Source organism: Phyllobates terribilis, unplaced genomic scaffold, assembly GCF_046119375.1.
Source record: "Phyllobates terribilis strain yellow unplaced genomic scaffold, ASM4611937v1 Scaffold_1__5_contigs__length_1240528914, whole genome shotgun sequence".
NCBI lineage: Eukaryota > Metazoa > Chordata > Amphibia > Anura > Dendrobatidae > Phyllobates > Phyllobates terribilis.
The window spans coordinates 251,020,351-251,046,533 of NW_027362761.1; the positions used below are offsets into that span (position 1 = coordinate 251,020,351).

A 26,183-nucleotide genomic window follows, 5' to 3' on the forward strand; every position below is an offset into this window, starting at 1 on the left:
TTTTCCCAATCAGAATATTATTCAAAGAGTATTTGAAGTGTTTTTTTAATGTGGATTTAGGAGCAGAATCTAGTTCTAAATCCTCATCCAAAAACTCAGTCTGGACCTACCTTTTTAAAGTGCTGATTTTTTTTGTAGATAATGACGGGGCAGCAATTGTTGCTAACAGCACTAATGTGGAGATATTCATTGATTTCTATGGGGGAGCATACGAGGCATCATCTGATCTGTGCCGACATCATGGTGTGGTTTAATGGACAAAACCAGGTCAATGCTGTTTATGAAGAAAGTTAGATAATATCAAGCTCCCTTGTGACTGTATCCAAAACATGAATTATACAAGGTTTAATATTACACATAGACAAATACAGCAGAGATTTAATCCCTTAATGATATAGTACAAGTTTTATTAGAGGATTGGATCCATGAAACCTGCCGTTGTTACCTGGGCTGTACCTTTCCTATTTGCTAACATTGAGGACATTTTGCATATTATTATTATTAATAATAATAATAATAATAATAATAATATTGTGTCCTCAATACAAATGGCATGGTAAACTACAAAATGAGTTTCATGAGACACCTTAACATATTTCAGGCTCCTATAATAATTCTGTAAGTATGTATTAACAGTTAAATAAGAGAAATGAGTATTCTTGATTACAGCTAGGGGTCTCACAGTTATAGACCCTGGCCGCAGTGTGTAATTGGTTAACATGGCTTCATTATACTGTATAGGGAACACTGAGGGCACATGGCCAGGCTGAACATGACAGCAGGCAAAGTACACAGTCCATTCTATTCTGCTTGGCCAAATTTCTTTCTGATACAATTAGTGATCCAGCGTAGTTTGTATAAGGACAGTGCTTGGACTTTCCTGTTATTTGATGTATAGGTGTAAAATGGGGGTGTAAATAGCTGCATTAATAATCTGCAACAAGTCTATGTACTGGTCTAAGAAAACCTCCCGATCTATGCAACCACTCCTTTTCTTTTTACCTGTCTGCCTTTCCTTTTACAAGCACATGTTCTAACCCAGCCCAGGACTCGGAGCCATCTTCTAACTTTATCATTGGAGTCTCCCTGCCGTGCTCTCACTATGGCTACCTTGGTTGAGGTGTTAGAAAAGTAGACTCTGGTCACCTAGACAGGAAGTGATAGAAAACTTTATAGAGAAAAGTTCAATTGTGAATACAACCTATAATGCATGAATCTGTATATGAGTAATGTGCATTGTGCGTTTGCACTGCACTATCATGGTGGCACGCGTTCACGATAATTGTGTAGTCTAAGCAGACTCCCGATCACCCCGCAAACAAGAAAAACGCTTGTTCATCGGTTGAAGTAATCTTTTAGTTTTCACAAAAGGTCATCGTTCTTGGCAGCATATCATCCTGTGTACACAAGACCTGCACTGCCAAAGGGCGTTTCTTTTTGGGGTTGGAGGGTCGGTTTGGGTCTCGGGCAATTTTTTTCCCTTGTGGCATGCATTAGGTGTGGTTTTAGTTGCATTCATTGTCCCATAGGCGTTGTAATAAAATTTAAAAATGCATGAAAATCATACAAATTGTTTCTCTATAAAGCACCTTGTGTTGCATTTGAAAAATAAATGCAATAAACCTCAAAACACACACCGAAAGGGATAAACACAAATGTTTTTTATAGACACACACATTCATGCAGCAAAATCCTGCAATGTTTATTGTGCATTTAATATTGTTAACCAAAATTTGGCTGCAGCTATTTTGTTGCACAAAAAAAGAGTGTAATGCCATGAGCAAAAATACGAGGTATGAAACCGCACTAAGGCTACAGTTACACCATGTTTTAGGTGGAGCATAATGCAAAAAAAAAAAAAAGAGAACCTTTCACCAAAGTTTTCATGTTGAACTGAACACAGGATGCAATAGTAAGTGTGGGTTGTGTTTTTTTTTCATTTTTTTTTTAACATTTCGCCACTCCACTGGGGAGATATTGGCAATCAAATTATTTGCCAGTGCCTTAATGAGTTAACTTTAGTTAAGTCCAAATGGGAATTATCAGATAGTTTTCACTGGGGATGTGTACTTCTTCTCCTTGTATTATACTGACCAGTCATAAGCAGGGGGCAACACAGCAGAAAAAGAACACACCTCTAGGACAGCTTAGAGAAGGTTTCTCAGTGGATGAGATGTAATGATACAGCTCTGATCTCCTTGTCTAACCTGCTGCATGAGTCAGTGTGGAGGAGCGACAGTGCAGCTGAGTTTAGCTGTGTCACATTACTGACTCTCAGCTCTCTTCCTTTAACAAGGCCACCTCTGCTGTACTGCCTCTCACCCACACTGCCTGCCCAGAGGTTAGGGCTCAAAGAGTAACCACTTATGTCTGTTGTGTTCATCTTGTACTCGCTCTGCAGTGAGATAGGAGCATGGTGTCATTAGAGCTCACACAGGAATATTCCAGAACAGGCTGCTCCCATATGAGATGTAATGACAGCCCTGATCTCACTGCATAACAAATACAAGTTGACTGAGCACAGCAGACATAAGTGTGATTACATCTCACACTGTGACAAAACCTGGTGTAAGCCATTGTGGGGGTGTGTTCTTTTTACTGCCTGCTTATGATTGGTCAGTATCATACAGGAAGAAGCAGTGCACGCCCCCAGTGAAAACTGTCTGATAACACCCACTTAAACTTTAAAAGAAAAAAAAAAACTTCTTAGGTGCTAAATACTTTGGTTGCTAATATCTACGCAGCAGAGAGGCGAATTTACCCCCTTCACGAGATATGACGTATATTTAAGCCATCAGCGCGCCTGTGACGAGATCGTCATTCTGATTCTCCTGTGGCCGGCGTACACAGGATATCATGATATCTGCTATATAGAGCAGTTCTAATGCACTGCTCTGTATAGCACAGGTGATTGGACGATCGCAGCTTCAAGTCTTATAAGGGGACTATTAAATAAAGTAAAAAGTGTGGGGGGGGGGGGTAAAAAAAACACACAAAAGTTCAAATCACCCCCTATTGCCTTATTGAAAATAAAACAATTAAAAAAATACACATCTGGTATCGCTGCATTTATAAATGTCCAATCTATCTAAATATAAAATTAATTCGATTTTTAAACAGCTTAATGAGAAATAAATCAAAACGTCAGAATTACGTGTGTGTGTTTGTTTGTTTTGTCGCCGTAACATTGCAATAGGAGGCGATCAAAACATATTATCTACCCCAAAAAGGATAGAAGTACAAACAGCAGCTCAGGGCGCAAAAAATAATCCATCACCCAGCCTCAGGTCCCGAAAAATGAAAACGTTACATGGCGACGAAAGCAAAAACTTTTTTTTCGTACTAATTTCGGAATTTTGTTTTTTTTACCACTTAACCCCTTTACAAGCCAAGGTGGTTTGCACGTTAATGACCAGGCCAATTTTTACAATTCTGACCACTGTCCCTTTGAGGTAATTACTCTGGAACACTTCAACGGATCCCCCTGATTCTGAGATTGTTTTTTCGTGACATATTGTACTTCATGATTGTGGTAAAATTTCTTCGATCTCACTTGCGTTTATTTGTGAAAAAAAACGGAAATTTGGCGAAAATTTTGAAAATTTAGCAATTTTCAAAATTTGAATTTTTATGCCCTTAAATCAGAGAGATATGTCACACAAAATAATTAATAAATAACATTTCACACATGTCTACTTTACATCAGCACAATTTTGGAACCAAAATTTTTTTTTTATTGGGGAGCTATAAGGGTTAAAAGTTGACCAGCGATTTCTCATTTTTCCAACAAAATTTACAAAACCATTTTTTAGGGACCACATCATATTTAAAGTCACTTTGAGGCGTCTTTATGACAGAAAATACCCAAAAGTGACACCATTCTAAAAACTGCACCCCTCAAGGTACTCAAAACCACATTCAAGAACTTTATTAACCCTTCAGGTGCTTCACAGGAATTTTTGGAATGTGGAAGAAAAAAATTAACATTTAACTTTTTTCACAAAAATGTTACTTTAGACCCAATTTTTTTTATTTTCGCAGGGGTAAAAAGAAAAAATGGACACCAAAATTTGTTGTGCAGTTTCTCCTGATTAAGCAGATACCCCATATGTGGGGGAAAACCACTGTTTGGGCGCACGGCAGGGCTCGGAAGGGAAGGAGCGCCATTTGACTTTTTGAATGTAAAATTTGCTTGAATAATTAGCGGACGCCATGTTGCATTTGGGGAGCCCCTGATGTGCCTAAACAGTGGAAACCCCCCACAAGTGACACCATTTTGGAAACTAGACCCCTCAGGGAACTTATCTAGATGTGTGGTGAGCACCTTGAACCCCCAAGTCCTTTACAGAAGTTTATAACATGGAGCCGTGAAAATAAAAAAAGCAAACTTTTTCCACAAAAATGATGTTTAAGCCCCAATTTTTTTATTTTCAAAAGGGTATCAGGAGAAAATGGACCCCAAAAACTTTTGTTCAATTGTTCCTGAGTACGCCAATACCCCATATGTGGGGAAAATACAGTGTTTGGGCGCACAGCAGAGTTCAGAAGGGAAGGAGCACTGTGTGACTTTTTGGACACAAAATCAGCTGGAATCGAGAGCGGACGCCATGTCGCGTTTGGAGAGCCCCTGATGTGCCTAAATAGTTGAAACCCCCCACAAGTGACCCCATTTTGGAAACTACACCCCTCAAGGATTTTATCAAGGGGTATAGTGAACATTTTGAACCCAGAGGTATGACACAGAATTTGATGACATTAGGTCATCATATTGAATAAGTTGGCATTAGTCTTGAGCACAAGTGCTCGCTACTTGAGTTTCCATCGGGTACTCAGGTATGCACCATGTATCATGGGTGCTCAAGTAAAATGCTCGAGTCCCCGCCCGCATGTTTCACGGTTATTAGACACCCCAAAAAAAACATGCGGGGATCGCTCGTGCATGGCAGGCAATCCCCGTGAGGTTTTTTTTGGCCGCGAAGCATATGGGGCGGAGACTCGAGCACCCGCGATACCCAATGCATACCCGAGCACCCGATGCAAACTCAAGTAGCGAGCACTTGCGTTCAACACTAGTTGCCATATCGTCATTTTTAATTTTTTTTTTACTTTTGAAAAAAACAACCACCCTAATCCCAACCCTAACATTAGCACAACCCTAACCCCAACCCCAGCCCTAGCGTTTATTTTTTACGCCGTTCCTGTGCGGTATAAGTGATTAGACGACCTTATTCTTCGGGTCGGTGCGATTACAGAGATACCAGATTTCTATCGGGTTTTTATGATTGACAGCTGTCACACACTAAAAGACACATATTTTGTAAAATCTAGTTTTTGCATCGCCATATGTTGGCAGAGTCATGTGACTGCTTGTTTTTTGCGGGATGAGTTGACGTTTTTATTGGTGCCATTTTCAGGCACGTGGACATTTTTTGATCGCTTTCTATTCCGATTTTTGGGAGGCAGAATAAACAAAAACCAACAATTCAGGAATTGTTTTTTGTTTTTTTTTTAATTTTTTTATTCTACTCCGCATGTGGTAAAATTGATAAGGTAGCTTTATTCTTTGGGTCAGTACGTTTACAGCGGTACCACATTTATATAGTTTTTCTATGTTTTGGCGCTTTTACACAATAAAAGCTATTTTATAGAAAATTATTTTTTTGCATCGCTTTATTCTTAGAACTATAAATTTTAGATTTTTCAGATGATGGAGCTGTATGGCGGCTTGTTTTTTGCGGGACAAGATGATGTTTTCAGCGGTACCATTTTTATTTATATTCGTCTTTTTGATCGCGTTTTATTCCATTTTTTGTTTGGCGGTATTATGATAAAGCATTGTTTTTTGCTTCGTTTTTTATTTTTTACCGTGTTCACTGAAGGGGTTAACAAGTGGGACAGTTTTATAGGTCAGGTCGTTACGGACATGGCGATTCCAAATATGTGAACTTTTATTGGGTTTTTTTGTTTTTTTTTCATAATATTTATTGATGAGTACATTATATTTTTATTTTTGGTGGATTATTTTTTTTATTTTATTTTTTTATATTTTTACAATTTTATTTTTTTTTATATATATTTTTTTTCACTTTCTGAAAGTTTTTTTTTACTTTTTTACTTTGTCCCCCTCTGGGACTTTCACTTTTTTTATTCTGATCGCCTGCATAGCATAGGGATGGAGCACTGCGCATGACCAAACAATCTTCCTGCTGTCTGGTGACCCGGATGTTGCCATGACGACATCGGGTCGTCATGGCAACACCTGGGAAGCCGCGGCAGACAGCGCTGGAGGCCGGAAGAGGAGGTGAGTATTGCGATCACCTCCCCTTAGACTTTGCTGGGGTTAATGTGCCGAGAGCGGTGTGGGACCGCTCCCTGCACATAGTACCGGGTGTCAGTTGTGACAATCAGCTGACACCCGGCGGCGATCGCGCCCGCACAGCCTGTGTGCGATCGCGATGACGTACTAATACGGGTCAGGCTCTTAAGTCCCAGGGCACAGACGTGTATTAGTACGTCATGGGCTTTATTAAAAAAATAAATTAGACATGTTTGGTATCTGCGTACTCGTACTGACCTGGGGAATCATATTGCCAAGTCCGTTTTAGGATTTAATGAATATAGTAAATAAAAGCCCAAAAAAACATGGTGGAATTTTTTGCAATTTCACCCACACTTGGATTTTTTTTTTCTCATTTTCCAGTACAATATATGGTAAAATCCATGGTGCCATTCAAAAGTCCAACTCATTACGCAATAGACGTATTGATGGAAATATAAAAAAGTTATGGCTCTTTGAAGAAGGGGAGAAAAAAAATTAAAACTGAAAATGTCCCAGGAGTGAAGGGGTTAAAAAAAGTATTACACTGAGTGGCCACTATTGCATCATGTGTCAATATGAAAAATTTGGTGAAAGGTCCTCTTCAACAATAAACTACTTTTTTTTTTTTTCGTTCAGGATGCCTTTGCAGCTAGATACTGTTGTTATGCATGTGGATACTGTCAGGACAGAAGCGGACAGCTTGACATGACTTTTTTTCTTTGTGATTAATCTGCTTTCTTACATATATCAGCAATGCACTTACATGTAAATACTTTTGTAAGTCAGTCTGATGGGTGATGCCTTTAATTTATAGGGGTATAATAGGGGCTACACTGACTCTTTTAATGTCCCCATTATGTCTCTGTACAAAAAAAAACCCCGTTCATACTACATCTTTTCCCACCGTTTTTGCGCAGTAAAAACATTGAAAAGAATGAACATATTCATTTCTATGCAAGCGACTTGCTGTTTTTTATGTTCAGGCTTTTGCATTTCTGTTAAGCGCTTCAGGCTTTCAAAGATGCCAAGCATTTAAAGGAAGAGTAACCTGCACAGTGTTCTGGCTTTTCCAATAGTAAGATGCACAATGCTTACCATACAAGTAAATGGGAAGGCTTACAATTCCCTGGAGGTTTTTTTTTTGTGCAATTCTGCTACAAAAACTGCTAGCGTTTTCTTTATTGCTTAATGGAGTTTGAATAACGACTGGAAAAAAATGCTCAAAAAAATGCTGAAGGCAAAAAACTCCACAAAAGCACTGGAAATGACCAAAAACAAAAGAAAGACACTTCAGGTTTACACAACTTCAGAGAAAAGGAGAGTTTTGTAAAGTGTTTTCTTCTTGAAAGACATTTTTTTTTAAATGGCGGAAAAAGACACAATGTGAACACACCTTTCTGTATAGTACACTCTGTATGATTGCAGACTTGTGAATCCTCACATCGCACAAAGCACTGTGAGGATTCTGCGGGAGCAGCGGGCACGTGACAGCGGGCATGCCATCTGCATATATGTGATCACATTCTGACTAAGATGTAACCAGCCTCGGTCAATACTATTGCATTGAGCGAGGCCATGCCAGTCTAGTTGGCATGTGAGCACATATATGCCATTGGCATACTTGCTGTCGCTTGACTATTTTGCAGTTGTGATTTTGCTGGGAAATAAATGGCCATATCACAGAGCAGTCGCATGTGACTTGCACTGAAATCTGTAGCAACACGACGGATTGCCATGTAGCCCTAGCATTAGGGTATGTGCACATTTTGTCTTTTTCCGCCATTTAAAACAACATCTGTCTTTCAAGAACACATGGTCGCTTGGCACTGTCGAATCCTCACAGTGAGATGTGCGATGTGTGGATTCACAAGGCCGGACAACCCCTTTAATCTGTACTTCAGGGCTGTATAGTTACTGGAGAAAGACAGCGGTGCTTCCAGTCTATAGCCATACTTATTTCCTCGGTGGCGTGGATGTCATCGCCCATGTGTTTGCTTCTCTGGAATGTGGATCTTGCTGCTCTTAAATGAGATAAAAATGGGTCTTGTGTTCCTCTGCCAGCTATTGCTGACGATATGCGCTATCTGGAGAAAACTGCTCAATTAGCTTGTAATTAGCTGCTTGTACAGACTAGAATGCTGCATCTGCAGATCCATGTGTGAAACTCTTTAGGAAAGAATCTGATCTGAAAATTCTCCAGCCTCCAGAATAATGGATGTTACAATCTCCTTGTTAATTATGGAAAATGGCAGTAATTGCTGCTACTGTAATAATTCATACACATCAATTAACCCCTGCTTATCAGCTCGGGTAGAGATACATTTCCTAAAACAAAGGTGTGCATTAATTTTTAGTTTACAGTTTCCATCCTCCTTTTTCCATACAGCAGTCAGACCTCTAGTGGCTAGTAATGAATTGGGGATTTGCCCTGAAACAGGCTAAGCAATTAAGATCTGCTCCTATGGATTTATAAGACCAGGTTCACACTGACTGTGAAATGCAGCACTCAGGGACATGCTAACATGTAGGTTCAATGAACGCATATAGTGCTCTAAAAGGCTTAGGTTACAAAGTGGTCCCTGAGGGGGGATTTCTGGACTGCTACTTGCAATACCAGTTAGTTTACATACGCATGAACGATGAGCTTCTGGGCATAAGGAAACAAACAGCTGAAAGTAGCACTCCTGACATCTCCCTTCAGGGACCACTTTGTAACAGAAGTCATCTAACAAGATGTTCATGTAACATCTGACGGTATTCTGTGTAAAAATGCCACACAAATGTCTTGTCTGATTATGGCCTGAATACTGCAGGTTTCAAGGAAATTCTCTGCTACATCAGAGAGAAATGTCAGAAGGTAGCATTAGAAGGGGCTCTGATGGCTGCAAAAATAGAAGTAACTAGAGAGCAGGTGGCTGTCAGATAATGATGTGCAAGCCTACTTTCTTACTAGTTTACCACTAGGCTGGAGCACAGTGCCCACCTCAGCTTCAGTAATAAGTGCAGAAGCATATCAACAATTATTTCTGTTTCCAACACATGAAGTAAGCTGGGCTGTGGAATCGGTAAGCCAAACCTGCGACTCCGACTCCTCTATTTCCCGTACACCGACTCCCACATATATTGCTTATATTTAAATAGATAGATAGATAAAGTCATAGATGGAGGGATGGATAGATAGTGGGATAGATGGAGGAATAGATAGATAGATTAATAGAGGGATAGATAGGTAAATAGAGGGATGGATAGATGGTGAGATAGATAGATACAGGAATGGATGGATAAATATATATGGATAGATAGATGATAGCCATATGGATGGATAGCTGGAGGGATGGATGGATAGATAGAGGGATGGATGGATAGATAGAGGGATGGATGGATAGATAGAGGGATGGATGGATAGATAGAGGGATGGATGGATAGATAGAGGGATGGATGGATAGATAGAGGGATGGATGGATAGATAGAGGGATGGATGGATAGATAGAGGGATGGATGGATAGATAGAGGGATGGATGGATAGAGGGATAGATGAACGGATAGATGGAGGGATAGATAGATGGATAGATGGATGAATACATGGAGGGATAGAGTGTGATAGACAGATGACCGCTACAGACAGCGATTAGTACATTGCACATATCGCACATATAGTTCACACATTGTACAGAGAGCACATAATAATCACCTACAATATTAGCATTAGTTACCTTCCTGTGACAGAGATGAGCAGTAGTACTTTCACTTTCTCCAGCTCAGGGCTCAGGAATCAGATCCTGTGCAGGGCAGGCACCCCTCCCCCTCCTCTCTCTGGTGAAGACGGCAGAAGACAGGACCAGAGGAGGGGAGATTGCCCCCTGCAGTCTGGAGCCAGTACAGGACCGGAGCACTGCAGCATACAAGTGAGTTTTGATAGGTGCGTGCCCCTGCTCCTGGGGGGGGGGGCAGCTGCCCCTCGCTGGCTACGGCCATGATTCACACACAGCGTCTTTGCGGATCCGTTTTTTGCAGTAAAATGCAGTGTCTCTGGGCATCCCAGCAAAGTCAGTGGGTTTCAAGATATGACATTCAGACACATCTTTTTGTGAGGATCCGTTTTTGGGCTCAAAAAAGGATCCTCACAAAGAATGAGCATGTCAGTTTGTGCGGCGTTTTTCTAATCTGCTTTTGCTATTGAAAACATTATCTATGAGCTCAAAAACCTTTCAGGTGATGCGGTTTTTTAAAAAGATGTTCTGTTTTTGCAGCTGAAAAACGTATCCTCAAAAAAACGCAGCAAAAACGCTGTGTGTGAATGTAGCCTTAGATCGGGAATAGAACAGCCATTTTTAGGACATTTCATAACTTTCCCAAATTCCTATGAAAAAATATTCAGCACATTCTGCATTGAACTACTGTACCCAATTTATTATATATTTTAGGAGTCGGTCCATTTTATACCGACTCCACCAAAATGAGCACCGACTCCACGACTCCGACTCCACAGCCCTGGAGGTAAGAAGTCAGGTAGCTGACCGCATGTAGAAAGTACCCTAGCTACTTGTGTATGCAGTGAACAAGGTGGGACAGGACAACATCTGCCAGGAGTTTGTATGTTCTCCCCGTGTTTCCATGGGTTTCCTCCAGAAAGACATACTGATAGGGAATGTAGATTGTGGGGACAGTGATGATAATGTATGTAAAGCGCTGTGGAATTAATTGCACTATAGAAGTGAGTAAAATTAAATAATATAATAAATGTCCACATTTATTATCATTCACTTAAACATTACTGTATCATTCATGCAGTTTATTATGATGTTTTCACGTTAAACCGCAGAGTCCTTCCCCAGTACCGTGTGAATAGTCAGGGTGCACGGTGTCTTGTACAGAAAGAATCCTTATATGACCACACCAAGGTGTGGTGAGCTTTCCCATTCCCATTGACGGTTATGACTATATGATGTTTTTGTATCTCCCTCTGTAGACCTTCTCAGACAACGTGGGCTTCCTGATAAGTGTTTTCTGCGCCCTGGGAGTGTTCACATTACTCTTCATTCTGGTGTGCATAAAAAGCATACTACAGAAGGGTATGAAACTGTTGGCTGTTATCATCTGGGGCTGCCTAGTCGCCATGGGCTATGCATTTATATTCACTAGCAGCATTGTGACTCCATGGGATCAGGTAAGTGAAATAATCTACACGGCCACATATACTGAAGAATGCTTTTCTCCTTCTTCTAATGCATTGTGTTCTGTGTTAGGTTTATTGGACGCTGTTTGTGACTGTCAGCCTGTACACCATGCTACCTTTGTGTATGAAAGGGGCAATCTTTGCTGGGCTTATCTGCTCCCTATCACATATCATTGTTCTCAGTGTTTACGTATCTTCCTCAAGTCATCAGTCTGCTGGAGAATTTGCCTTGCAGGTAGGTATCACTCCAGTCCATAGCTGATTGTTCTCCCAGTACCGACCATTAAGTCCCGCCAAACACTTTAGTCTAAAGTCAGCCCAACCCTGTAATTGCAGCATTGGCCGACAGTGTATTAGTCTAAAGCCCCCATCTCACATAGCGAGATCGCTGCTGAGTCACGGTTTTGGTGACGCAACAGCGACCTCACCAGCGATGTCGCTATGTGTGACACTTTGCAGCGATCAGGCCCCTGCTGTGAGGTCGCTGATCGCTGCAAAATGTCCTGGACCATTTTTTGGTCTTTGCCCTCCCGCTGGTCAGCACACATCACTGTGTGTGACCAGCGGGACCAGCGATCAGGCTGGTAACCATGATAAACAGCGCGTTGCTAGGGGCACACGCACACTTAGTAACCCGCAGTTTATCATGGTTACCACTCTGCTACGGTGAGCGGTAACCTCCCGCTCACCATAGCAGAGTGGTAACCATGATAAACAGCGGGTTACTAAGTGCGCGTGTGCCCCTAGCAACCCGCTGTTTATCATGGTTACCAGCCTGCTCCTGCTTCAGCAGACTGGTAACCAGGAGCAGGACATCGTGGAAAGATGCCTGCCTGTTTGACAGCTCACGAGCGATCACATAGCGACGCAGCAACGATCCCTGACAGGTCGTATCGTTGTCGGGATCACTGTAGCGTCGCTATGTGTGATGGGGCCTTTAGTTGTGACAGTATATTAGTCTAAGTGATTACTTTAACACAGACTGACAGTCAGCACTAAACTTTTACTGATTGGCTGTCACTTGAATGTATGTTAACGCAGGCAGACCGCTTGCCGAAAGGGTTAATGAAATCTACTCGCTCAACACTAATAGCGACTTAAAGGGATTGCACGGTATTAAGATACTAAGTCACTCTGTCAAATAGTTCACAAAGGACACAGAAGAATTTTGGTAGGCCGAGTGCTCCTGTTTAGGAGGGGGTGGGGGCGAACAGGAGAGATGGCTATTGGCCAGTTGATTGTTCACCCAACAGCTACCTGTGTATGGGGGCATTACAAAACTTTTAGTTAAATATTTAATATTTTTCTATTAAGAGCACTTGCTTATTTAATTAGAAGTCTAAGCAAGACGGTAGCTTACTGTCTGTCGTATCTGCAGATTATAGCAGACGTGGTCATCTTGCTGTGCGGGAATGTGGTTGGAGGTTACCACAAACGAGTCACCGAAAGTGCATTAAAGGACACCTACCATGAAGCTATCAACTTCTTTAAATCCCGACGCAAATTGTACTCACAGGAGAGGCAGCAGGTACGGTAGGGTTTTGTTCCCATTGTCAGCCATTTCTAAGTGTATCATACAGAGGAAATGTATACACTTTCTACAATTAACCATTTTCTGCATTACTGTTGTAGACTTGCTTTTAATCAGTTATTCTACTATGCAAATCTTGTTGGTTTTGCTATATTGGAATTTTCGATCAGATTTTTGATTGTTTAGTCAGACTAAAAAACAGACTGTTTGGGAGAGACGTACTGTAAGATAATCTATTGTGGCAATGATAATAGGCAACATGTCCGCAACAACATCAACTTCATTGGGTTTGTTTGCCAGCTGAGACTTTTTGGATTGGCCCATGCCTCTTAGATTTAGCAGGTGTACTGGCATCAAGCTGCTTTTATATCTTACACTCTTATTTTCCCTCTTCCCAGGAGCAGCTGCTGCTTTCAATCCTGCCACAGTACATTGCAACGGAGATGAAAGAAGAGATCATAGCGAGATTAAAAGAAAAGCGACCACAGCAAGAAAATACCAACAACTTCCATAATCTTTACATCAAGCGGCACAAAGATGTAAGGTGTGTAAAAGTGAATCTTGGGCTTAATGACACACTGATACGTCTCTGCAATGAAGACTTGTATATTTCCCTCGTCCACATGATGAACCATTGTTCAGATAAGCTGCATTAATGTCTTGCAGTATCCTGTATGCAGATATTGTGGGCTTCACACTACTTTCCAGCGAATGCTCCCCCAAAGAATTGGTAATCATGTTGAATGAGCTTTTTGGGAAGTTTGACCAGATTGCAAAGGTGAGTACTGAATGCGTAGAAGAGTGTGACCGCTTAGGCTATGTGCCCACGTAGCAGATTTGATGCAAAGCATTTTTGCCTCTCTCTGGCGGAAAAAAACGCATGCAGATTTACATGCGTTTTTCCTGCCAGAGAGAAGCGTTTTTACATGCTTTTTTTCTGCCAGAGAGAAGCGTGTTTTCAGCGTTTTTACATGCGTTTTTTCAAGCAGTTTTCCAAGCGATTTTGAGCATCACTTGGAAAAGTGCTTGACAAGTTGGTCACACAATATAAATCCATGCAACCGGCATGGCTTTATAATGTGTGAACAACTGATGCTTTAAATGCAGCATCTATAGTAAAAAAAAAAAAAAAGAAAAGAGAATTAAAACGTTAAAAAAACCCAAAAAAACTGTATACTCACCTCTCCGGTCTGCTCCCGGCCGCGTCTTCTCTCCTTGGCGTCCCGCAGTGTACTGTCACGACCTGCGGTGACGTCATTTAGTCAGCTGATGGTCACGCGACCATCACCTGACCGCCGACCTCAGCGGTCGCGTGACCATCAGGTGACTAAAGGTCCCGACAGTACACTGCGGGACGCCAAGGAGAGAAGACGCGGCCGGGAGCAGACCGGGGTCCGCCGGAGAGGTGAATATACAGGTTTTGTATATTTTTAACTTTATTTCTTTTTTTCACCGCGTGGTAGCCGGGATGAAGAGGAGTTGTAGTCTCCTCTTCATCCCAGGTACCACACGCACCGCGATTACGCTGCAAATTCGCAGCCATTGAATTTAATTGAAACTCAGCAAATTCACATATACCTGCGGGTTTGCTGCATTTCAATGTTCCTCAATGGCTGCGAATTTGCAGCGTAATCGCGGTAGAAATGGTCATGCTGCGTTTTGCAACGCAATGCGAATTCGGCCCGCAAATTAGCGCATCATGTGCACAGTACATCCGAATTCACATTGCTTTGCATGGCAGACTGTTTTACAAACATTTTCTCTGCCTTAAAAACGCCGTAAAAACGCTACGTGGGCACTTAACCTTAGACTTGCAGCCGTATAAGGTGGCCTTTGGGAAGTTTGCAGAAGACACGAATGTTCAGATTGATGAGATGTTTTGTCTTCTGCAGGAAAATAACTGCATGCGCATCAAGATTTTGGGAGACTGCTATTATTGTGTGTCAGGACTACCAGAATGCTTGCCAGACCATGCCAAAAACTGCGTCCAAATGGGCTTAGATATGTGCCAGGCTATCCGGTGAGAACATTTGTAGCATTCTTCTAGTGCTATACTTCTTTGTTTCCACTTTATTTTGAAGTTTAGAAGTATTCTTGATCCCCAGGACTGGTCCCACAAGTAAGAATACATTCATGGAGTCTTAATAAAGTAGCATATTATTTAACATGAACACCGTCAGTAAACACAATCGTATTTTCTAATAAATGATCTAATGCAACGTACTAATGCAAAGTCTTTGTTAACCACTTAACATTTGAGGCCTTTAGGACAAAGCATTTTTTTCTTTGTCTCATTATCACATTATAGGAGCTATAGTATTTTTATTCTTTTGTCGGTGTAGATGTCCGTGTCGGGATTTTGGGGTGCATGTAACTCATTATCTAACTTTTACTAACTTATAGAGAGCAATAGAAAAAAAAACTTGCAGTTTGGTTGTTTTTTGATGGTTTTAAATTTTCCGCTAGTCACGTGCTGTACCAATAAGGTGTCGCCTTCATTCTATGGTGATGCCAAATTTATGTAGTTTTATTTATGTTTTACTACTTTTGTACAATAAATACATTGTTTGAAAAAATATTTTGCTTTTGTGGCACAATACCTGGGGCGCCATACAATTTTCTGTCAATGGAGCTGTATCAGGACTTATTTTTGCATAAGATCCTATTTTTTGATACATACCACTTTCGATGATTTTTTTTTTTGGAGGTGGAATGTACGCAAGAAATAACAATTCAAGATTTTTTTAAACAGTGTTCACTATTCAGTTTTGATATATGATATTGACAATAATCAATTTTATATAGTGTTTTATGTTTTACTACTTGCACCCAAAGAAATCCTTTTTTTTGTTAGTATTTGGGGAGTTCACCATATTTTTTGGGACAAGCTGTAGTTTTCACTGGTGCTATTTTTGGGTACAAACAACGTTTTGATCAATACTGGTTTCTTTTTGTAGTTACAATATCTCTTTACAGCTTGCACTGAAAATAATAAATATGATATAGCTTTATAGTATGGGTCAATACAATTACAGTTATATCCAATTTAAAATAGAAGATATATTTTTTCCCCCCGAGAGCCATAACTTTTTTTCAGTTTTTCATTTATTGAGCTGTATAAGGACTGTTTTTTTTCTGCAGCTATGTAATATTGGTACTATTTTGGGATATGGGACACTTTTTGATTACTTTTTATTTATTTATTTTTTGTAAGAATGGTTGAACAAAAACTGCAATTTTGGCATTTTTTTACTAATCTATTTTTGCAGCGTTCACCGTGTGGGATAAATAATGACATATGTATCATTTTTAACCCATGTTTATTTTTTTCCCTGACTTTAAACCATTTTTTGATTGGAATTTTGGGAGGGTGTTTTTTATTTTTTTTTATTTTAACACTTAAAAACTTTTTTAAGTGATCGCATAGGTAATACACAACACTACCTTAGCAGTGCTGTGCTGTCAGGCCCTGCCTTCGGCGGTATCTGATTAGCTATAGTGTGTGGCCTTTCTCTGGCCTCCGGTTGTCATAGCAAGCGCTTTACCTCTGTCAAACTCCTCAGGTGCTGCTGTTACTAAGGACAGTGGCATGCAAGGGGTTACACTGCTAGGATTGGCGAGACCGCTGATCCGGGTAGTTACTGCAGGAGCCTGACTGTGCACCAGGACAGAAGCTTTACTGTGCTTTCAGCATGGCGTACATATCAGTCATGGAGGCTAAATGACCTGTGCTCATGACGGATATGTACTACGTATGGCACTATAGGGTTAAAACCCTGCATGCCTATATTCTTGGATATGGGGCCGTTTAATAGCGCTGAGGAGTGTTGTCGTCCAGTAACTTGCACAATGCGAACATCCACCTCCTCCAGTGTAACTGTATTTTTAGCAATAAATTAACGTAGTTCCTACATTTAAGCAGAAGATATAAAAATATCTTTCTTGTAGTAAAGTCGGTAATGCATGGCCACTGCGCTTCATACTTTTGTCATTATGTAACTGTGTGTAAATCCACCAATTTGTGCAGGTCAGTTGTGTTACCAAGGCAACTATCAAGAACTGAATAATTCTGTGCATTTCCATTCATTTTCTCCCCTCCTTCACAGTATTGGATTATTTTTTTTTTTTTAAATTTCGTAAAACTCCAATAAATCAGCACAACGAAGTCCCAGACAAAATCTATTTTCTTCTAAATATATGTTATCGCATAATAGAAATGTTCAGTCATACACTGTGTACAGGGGACCATACACTGCTAACCTTCACTGTGTAGAGGTGTCCCTGCTCTCGTCTGACAGCAGGAGGCAGAAAGTGGGGAGACGGGTCAGGCATGTTGGATTTAACATGCCCCATCTTTTTAGTCGAATGGGAGAGGAGCTGCTGGCTTCCAGCTCATACTTACTCCTCATTATTGAGAACACATGCATTATTAATTAAGCATACCCGAGCAAGAAGAAAGCTCTTGGACAGCCGCCATCTGAGGTGTTTGTATAAAATATATAGTACTGAATGCTCGCTACTCTCATTCACGTGAGGATCTTCCTGTTCACGTTAAAGTCACAGACAGAGGAAAAACTTGTTTCCAGCACAATTTTGAGTAAAAAATACCTCGGGCCCTTTTCATCAAAGCTTTTACGCCAGAATTCTCACTCCATTTTCGCCCAGCTCTAACAAAGTGGGCAGAGCTAGCATGGGTCATGGCAACACCGCTTGTCAAATTCATAATGGGCAGTGGCGTTCCCTACTACACAAATCTTACTCCAGTCCCCAACTGGAGTAAGATTTGTGGCGAGGCACACACCATGTTTCTGATGCACCTGGTTAATTAAGAGGGATTTTACTCCAGCAAGCCCCCTCATCAATATCAGCTAGAAAAATGACAGTCTTGGAGAATTGGGGTCGTAGTGTATGGATAGTAAACTGACAGAGACTTGGCAGGCCTTTTTCGAGCCCCTAGCTACCAATGCAACCCACCTATGTCCTGCAAGTGCTCCAGTTACGTAGGGACTCTCACCCTCTCTCAAAACCGTTATATTCATGGGGTGCAGGGCTGTGGCGTCGGTAAGCCAAACCTCCAACTCCTCGTTTTCCATGACACCGAATCCAACTCCGACTCCCTCATACACTGCTCATGTTTAAGTGATAAATTTACTGTAGCACAGATTCATCTCAGCTAAAAGTCTAGACCCTTAGATCAGGAATAGGACAGCCATTTATAGGACATTTCAGAACTTTCCCAAATTCTTATGAAAAAAAATATTCACCACAAACTGCATTGAACTACTGTACCCAATTTATTATATATTTTAAGAGTTGGAGTCAGTCCATTTTATACTGACTCCGTATCCACCAAAATGGACACCGACTCCACAGCCCTGATGGGGTACTGGGCAGTGTGTGTCTAGTGGTCCGCTGATATGGGGTACTGGGCAGTGAGTGTCTAGTGGTCCGCTGATATGGGGTACTAGGCAGCGTGTGTCTAGTGGTCTGCTGATATGGGGTACTGGGCAGTGAGTGTCTAGTGGTCCACTGATATGGGGTACTAGGCAGCGTGTGTCTAGTGGTCCGCTGATATGGGGTACTAGGCAGTGAGTGTCTAATGGTCCGCTGATATGGGGTACTGGGCAGTGAGTGTCTAGTGGTCTGCTGATATGGGGTACTGGGCAGTGAGTGTCTAGTGGTCCGCTGATATGGGGTACTGGGCAGTGAGTGTCTAGTGGTCTGCTGATATGGGGTACTAGGCAGTGAGTGTCTAATGGTCCGCTGATATGGGGTACTGGGCAGTGAGTGTCTAGTGGTCTGCTGATATGGGGTACTGGGCAGTGAGTGTCTAGTGGTCCGCTGATATGGGGTACTGGGCAGTGAGTGTCTAGTGGTCTGCTGATATGGGGTACTGGGCAGTGAGTGTCTAGTGGTCTGCTGATATGGGGTACTGGGCAGTGAGTGTCTAATGGTCCGCTGATATGGGGTACTGGGCAGTGAGTGTCTAGTGGTCCGCTGATATGGGGTACTGGGCAATGTGTGTCTAGTGGTCCGCTGATATGGGGTACTAGGCAGCGTGTGTCTAGTGGTCCGCTGATATGGGGTACTAGGCAGCGTGTGTCTAGTGGTCCGCTGATATGGGGTACTGGGCAGTGAGTGTCTAGTGGTCCGTTGATATGGGGTACTAGGCAATGTGTGTCTAGTGGTCCGCTGATATGGGGTACTAGGCAGCGTGTGTCTAGTGGTTCGCTGATATGGGGTACTGGGCAGTGAGTGTCTAGTGGTCCGTTGATATAGGGTACTGGGCAATGTGTGTCTAGTTGTCCGCTGATATGGGGTACTGGGCAGTGAGTGTCTAGTGGTTCACTGATATGGGGTACTAGGGAGTGAGTGTCTAGTGGTCCGCTGATATGGGGTACTAGGCAGCTTGTGTCTAGTAGTCCGCTGATATGGGGTCCTGGGCAGTGAATGTCTAATGGTCCGCTGATATGGGGTACTGGGCAGTGTGTGTCTAGTGGTCCGCTGATATGGGGTACTAGGCAATGTGTGTCTAGTGGTCTGCTGATATGGGGTACTGGGCAGTGTGTGTCTAGTGGTCCGCTGATATGGTGTACTGGGCAGTGTGTGTCTAGTGGTCCGCTGATATGGGGTACTGGGCAGTGTGTGTCTAGTGGTCCGCTGAAATGGGGTACTGGACAGTGAGTGTCTAGTGGTCTGCTGATATGGGGTACTGGGCAGTGAGTGTCTAGTGGTCCGCTGATATGGGGTACTGGGCAGTGAGTGTCTAGTGGTCCGTTGATATGGGGTACTGGGCAGTGAGTGTCTAGTGGTCCGCTGATATGGGGTACTGGGCAGTGAGTGTCTAGTGGTCCGTTGATATGGGGTACTGGGCAGTGAGTGTCTAGTGGTCCATTGATATGGGGTACTGGGCAGTGAGTGTCTAGTGGTCCGCTGATATGGGGTACTGGGCAGTGAGTGTCTAGTGGTCCATTGATATGGGGTACTGGGCAGTGAGTGTCTAGTGGTCTGCTGATATGGGGTACTGGGCAGTGAGTGTCTAATGGTCCGCTGATATGGGGTACTGGGCAGTGAGTGTCTAGTGGTCCGCTGATATGGGGTACTGGGCAATGTGTGTCTAGTGGTCCGCTGATATGGGGTACTAGGCAGCGTGTGTCTAGTGGTCCGCTGATATGGGGTACTAGGCAGCGTGTGTCTAGTGGTCTGCTGATATGGGGTACTGGGCAGTGAGTGTCTAGTGGTCCACTGATATGGGGTACTAGGCAGCGTGTGTCTAGTGGTCCGCTGATATGGGGTACTAGGCAGTGAGTGTCTAATGGTCCGCTGATATGGGGTACTGGGCAGTGAGTGTCTAGTGGTCTGCTGATATGGGGTACTGGGCAGTGAGTGTCTAGTGGTCCGCTGATATGGGGTACTGGGCAGTGAGTGTCTAGTGGTCTGCTGATATGGGGTACTAGGCAGTGAGTGTCTAATGGTCCGCTGATATGGGGTACTGGGCAGTGAGTGTCTAGTGGTCTGCTGATATGGGGTACTGGGCAGTGAGTGTCTAGTGGTCCGCTGATATGGGGTACTGGGCAGTGAGTGTCTAGTGGTCTGCTGATATGGGGTACTGGGCAGTGAGTGTCTAGTGGTCTGCTGATATGGGGTACTGGGCAGTGAGTGTCTAGTGGTCTGCTGATATGGGGTACTGGGCAGTGAGTGTCTAATGGTCCGCTGATATGGGGTACTGGGCAGTGAGTGTCTAGTGGTCTGCTGATATGGGGTACTGGGCAGTGAGTGTCTAGTGGTCTGCTGATATGGGGTACTGGGCAGTGAGTGTCTAGTGGTCTGCTGATATGGGGTACTGGGCAGTGAGTGTCTAATGGTCCGCTGATATGGGGTACTGGGCAGTGAGTGTCTAGTGGTCCGCTGATATGGGGTACTGGGCAATGTGTGTCTAGTGGTCCGCTGATATGGGGTACTAGGCAGCGTGTGTCTAGTGGTCCGCTGATATGGGGTACTAGGCAGCGTGTGTCTAGTGGTCCGCTGATATGGGGTACTGGGCAGTGAGTGTCTAATGGTCCGCTGATATGGGGTACTGGGCAGTGAGTGTCTAGTGGTCCGCTGATATGGGGTACTGGGCAATGTGTGTCTAGTGGTCCGCTGATATGGGGTACTAGGCAGCGTGTGTCTAGTGGTCCGCTGATATGGGGTACTAGGCAGCGTGTGTCTAGTGGTCCGCTGATATGGGGTACTAGGCAGCGTGTGTCTAGTGGTTCGCTGATATGGGGTACTGGGCAGTGAGTGTCTAGTGGTCCGTTGATATAGGGTACTGGGCAATGTGTGTCTAGTTGTCCGCTGATATGGGGTACTGGGCAGTGAGTGTCTAGTGGTTCACTGATATGGGGTACTAGGGAGTGAGTGTCTAGTGGTCCGCTGATATGGGGTACTAGGCAGCTTGTGTCTAGTAGTCCGCTGATATGGGGTCCTGGGCAGTGAATGTCTAATGGTCCGCTGATATGGGGTACTGGGCAGTGTGTGTCTAGTGGTCCGCTGATATGGGGTACTAGGCAATGTGTGTCTAGTGGTCTGCTGATATGGGGTACTGGGCAGTGTGTGTCTAGTGGTCCGCTAATATGGGGTACTGGGCAGTGTGTGTCTAGTGGTCCGCTGATATGGGGTACTGGGCAGTGTGTGTCTAGTGGTCCGCTGAAATGGGGTACTGGACAGTGAGTGTCTAGTGGTCTGCTGATATGGGGTACTGGGCAGTGAGTGTCTAGTGGTCCGCTGATATGGGGTACTGGGCAGTGAGTGTCTAGTGGTCCGTTGATATGGGGTACTGGGCAGTGAGTGTCTAGTGGTCCGCTGATATGGGGTACTGGGCAGTGAGTGTCTAGTGGTCCGTTGATATGGGGTACTGGGCAGTGAGTGTCTAGTGGTCCATTGATATGGGGTACTGGGCAGTGAGTGTCTAGTGGTCCGCTGATATGGGGTACTGGGCAGTGAGTGTCTAGTGGTCCATTGATATGGGGTACTGGGCAGTGAGTGTCTAGTGGTCTGCTGATATGGGGTACTGGGCAGTGAGTGTCTAATGGTCCGCTGATATGGGGTACTGGGCAGTGAGTGTCTAGTGGTCCGCTGATATGGGGTACTGGGCAATGTGTGTCTAGTGGTCCGCTGATATGGGGTACTAGGCAGCGTGTGTCTAGTGGTCCGCTGATATGGGGTACTAGGCAGCGTGTGTCTAGTGGTCCGCTGATATGGGGTACTGGGCAGTGAGTGTCTAGTGGTCCGTTGATATGGGGTACTAGGCAATGTGTGTCTAGTGGTCCGCTGATATGGGGTACTAGGCAGCGTGTGTCTAGTGGTTCGCTGATATGGGGTACTGGGCAGTGAGTGTCTAGTGGTCCGTTGATATAGGGTACTGGGCAATGTGTGTCTAGTTGTCCGCTGATATGGGGTACTGGGCAGTGAGTGTCTAGTGGTTCACTGATATGGGGTACTAGGGAGTGAGTGTCTAGTGGTCCGCTGATATGGGGTACTAGGCAGCTTGTGTCTAGTAGTCCGCTGATATGGGGTCCTGGGCAGTGAATGTCTAATGGTCCGCTGATATGGGGTACTGGGCAGTGTGTGTCTAGTGGTCCGCTGATATGGGGTACTAGGCAATGTGTGTCTAGTGGTCTGCTGATATGGGGTACTGGGCAGTGTGTGTCTAGTGGTCCGCTGATATGGGGTACTGGGCAGTGTGTGTCTAGTGGTCCGCTGATATGGGGTACTGGGCAGTGTGTGTCTAGTGGTCCGCTGAAATGGGGTACTGGACAGTGAGTGTCTAGTGGTCTGCTGATATGGGGTACTGGGCAGTGAGTGTCTAGTGGTCCGCTGATATGGGGTACTGGGCAGTGAGTGTCTAGTGGTCCGTTGATATGGGGTACTGGGCAGTGAGTGTCTAGTGGTCCGCTGATATGGGGTACTGGGCAGTGAGTGTCTAGTGGTCCGTTGATATGGGGTACTGGGCAGTGAGTGTCTAGTGGTCCATTGATATGGGGTACTGGGCAGTGAGTGTCTAGTGGTCCGCTGATATGGGGTACTGGGCAGTGAGTGTCTAGTGGTCCATTGATATGGGGTACTGGGCAGTGAGTGTCTAGTGGTCCATTGATATGGGGTACTGGGCAGTGAGTGTCTAGTGGTCCGCTGATATGGGGTACTGGGCAGTGAGTGTCTAGTGGTCCATTGATATGGGGTACTGGGCAGTGAGTGTCTAGTGGTCCATTGATATGGGGTACTGGGCAGTGAGTGTCTAGTGGTCCATTGATATGGGGTACTGGGCAGTGAGTGTCTAGTGGTCCGTTGATATGGGGTACTGGGCAGTGAGTGTCTAGTGGTCCGTTGATATGGGGTACTGGGCAGTGAGTGTCTAGTGGTCTGTTGATATGGGGTACTGGGCAGTGAGTGTCTAGTGGTCCGCTGATATGGGGTACTGGGCAGTGAGTGTCTAGTGGTCCGCTGATATGGGGTACTGGGCAGTGAGTGTCTAGTGGTCCGTTGATATGGGGTACTGGGCAGTGAGTGTCTAGTGGTCCGTTGATATGGGGTACTGGGCAGTGAGTGTCTAGTGGTCCGTTGATATGGGGTACTGGGCAGTGATTGTCTAGTGGTCCGCTGATATGGGGTACTGGGCAGTGATTGTCTAGTGGTCCGCTGATATGGGGTAATTTTTAGGTTACTGTAGATGCTATATGACTGGCTAATATTGCAGTTGCCCGGCTGGAAAAGTGACAGTCATAATGGCTGTGCATCATACGTTATGTGTCCCTGGCAGACTAAGAAATACCTTTTTTATTTTTACAAGGTTACCTATGACTTTATTATACCTCAAAGACAGTGTGGCCAACACTACTTTGTTCTATGTTTGGTGGAATTGGCCCAGAACACACAGAAAAAAACTAAATGTCACTTAGAGGACTTATTTTTATATTTGTACTATTCTTAAAAGAAACAAATACGTATTTCTAATGGCATAAGAGAAATGTGTTCTTTTAGCAAAATACTATCACACTGGCTGAGGAAAGTCGTTCGTGGAATGTGCACAGTCAAGATGCCGCTTTGCCCGCTTGCCCCAGTTTCTTCCTCCTCTAACCATTCTAAATATAATGCTTTTGTGTTTGCAATGTCAGACCAGTTGGCAACTTTCCCACAATAATATGACCATCACAGCCTCAAAACCTGATTTTATTAAATGTGGACTGAATGTAGTTTTTATTTCTGCCCTGCAGATGTACAGCTGTGCTTTGCTGACTGCACATAATCTACTGAATTGAACACTTGTTTTTACTGTTTCTCCAGGAAATTGCGCAAAGCTACAGGGGTGGATATTAATATGCGTGTTGGGGTCCATTCAGGAAATGTGTTGTGTGGGGTGATTGGGCTCCAGAAATGGCAGTATGATGTCTGGTCACATGACGTAACACTGGCCAACCACATGGAAGCAGGAGGAGTGCCGGGGTAAGCTTGGCATTGTAATGCATTTCTCTTTATATTTCATGCATTGTATATACCATCAACTTAATGTTATTGCTTTATGCATCACGCTTTAGGAGAGTGCATATCACAGAGGCTACTCTATCGCACCTTAGAGGGGACTATGAAGTTGAAGACGTAACACATGCACAGAGGGACCCGTATCTTAAAGAAAATAACATAAAAACGTATTTGGTCATAGACCCCAGAGTGAGTTTTTTTCCACAAATACATCTTGAAATGTTTTATAAATAATTTGTTTAATTATATACATGCATGACCTGTATTAGTGATGTGATAAATGGTCAGTAACTATAGACTACGTATCACCTTTTAGAAGGGTCTCTTAACAATAAGCTGAACCCGCTTACTGGGATGCCAAGGACCTGCTGCGCCATCACATGTGAGATTAAGCATTACACATCTCATATTTAAAGGGAATCAGTCACTTCAAAAACGCTATTTAAACTGAGCACATGGACATATAAGGGACTTAGCCCTTACAAAATCATACTGAGCACTGCCGACCACACCAAGGGAGCACCGAACAACCTCATTTCCTTATCAGACTTGCTGCATTTTGTGCACATCAAAGTCAATATTTATTGCACCAAAGGTATTATTTTTATAGGGGCTGTATCCTCTATTTGACCATGTTAAATAGTGTTTTCTCGGATGATTCATTGGAGGACACAGGAGCCATGGGGATACAAGCCGCCTCCTCGAGGCTGACAATAAGATTACGTTTTAGAAAGAAGGCTGACTCCTACCCAACAGCCTAAACCTGGACAGCCGGCTATTGAGTTTAGCTTAGTGTCACATTTCTACTATATCATTTTGAAAGGTTATTACCTATGGAAAAGAGGTTATTGACAGTTCTCCTATGGCGATATCCTCCTCCTGTCTTGAGCCGGGGTTGATTCCCAAGGGCCAGGTTCCTGCCTTGGCTATCCTTGTCCAATGGAACTTGACTTTTTGGCCATAGGTCAGGAAAGCCTACCTGGACAGGGTGAACTCAGTGCCAACCATATTACTCTCCCCTTCCCCCCCACCCCATGAACCTGGGGGACCTTAATCTGGTCTTGGACGCCCTTTATTCCTCTCCAGGTCTTGATGATGTTATCACTGTGTTATCTTCTAGATGCCGCAATCGCAACATTTAGAAGATTGTAAGAGGAAGTGGGACAAAGTAAAATGAAAATAGTTAGTGTTAAAAAAAAAAAATATATATATATATATATATATATATATATATATATATATATATATAATCTCCATCCCATTTAAATTGTAGGTGTTTCAGCCCAGACGTGACATGTTCTGTCCAGAGTTATAGGCTTGTAGCCCAAGAGAGGCATGTAGGCAGAGTAGTACCCATCAGATGGGAGGTCACCTTGCAGCGGTTGCTGGGCACACATGAATTGGCCAATTTATGCGCTAAGAACCTCCATTTTTTGTAAGTAAAGCTCATTGAGTAATAACACAGTTTAAATCAAATGGTGTTATTGTCTGTATGTATCTTGGCCATAATGGAGTGCTGATGCGCTTTATATATATATATAGATAGATATTATTTTGTTTATTTTTGTTTTTACATAAACATATGAATTTACTGGTATAATACTTTTTTTTTTTACTTAGTGAGATGATATATATATCTA

The 26,183-nt window shown here is 43.4% G+C and overlaps 1 protein-coding gene across 2 annotated transcripts in view; it reads left to right on the top strand.

The window, feature by feature from the left end:
• The window catches only part of ADCY4 (adenylate cyclase 4), a 109,264-nt gene that overhangs the window by 56,707 nt on the left and 26,374 nt on the right, over positions 1-26,183 (top strand). For both annotated transcript variants that reach the window (XM_073671154.1, XM_073671153.1), the window contains exons 3-10: positions 11,289-11,486; positions 11,566-11,730; positions 12,874-13,023; positions 13,425-13,570; positions 13,693-13,804; positions 14,919-15,046; positions 24,349-24,507; positions 24,600-24,732. In XM_073671154.1, the coding sequence (XP_073527255.1) occupies positions 11,289-11,486; positions 11,566-11,730; positions 12,874-13,023; positions 13,425-13,570; positions 13,693-13,804; positions 14,919-15,046; positions 24,349-24,507; positions 24,600-24,732 (1,191 nt within the window). The remainder of the gene's footprint in view (positions 1-11,288; positions 11,487-11,565; positions 11,731-12,873; positions 13,024-13,424; positions 13,571-13,692; positions 13,805-14,918; positions 15,047-24,348; positions 24,508-24,599; positions 24,733-26,183) is intronic.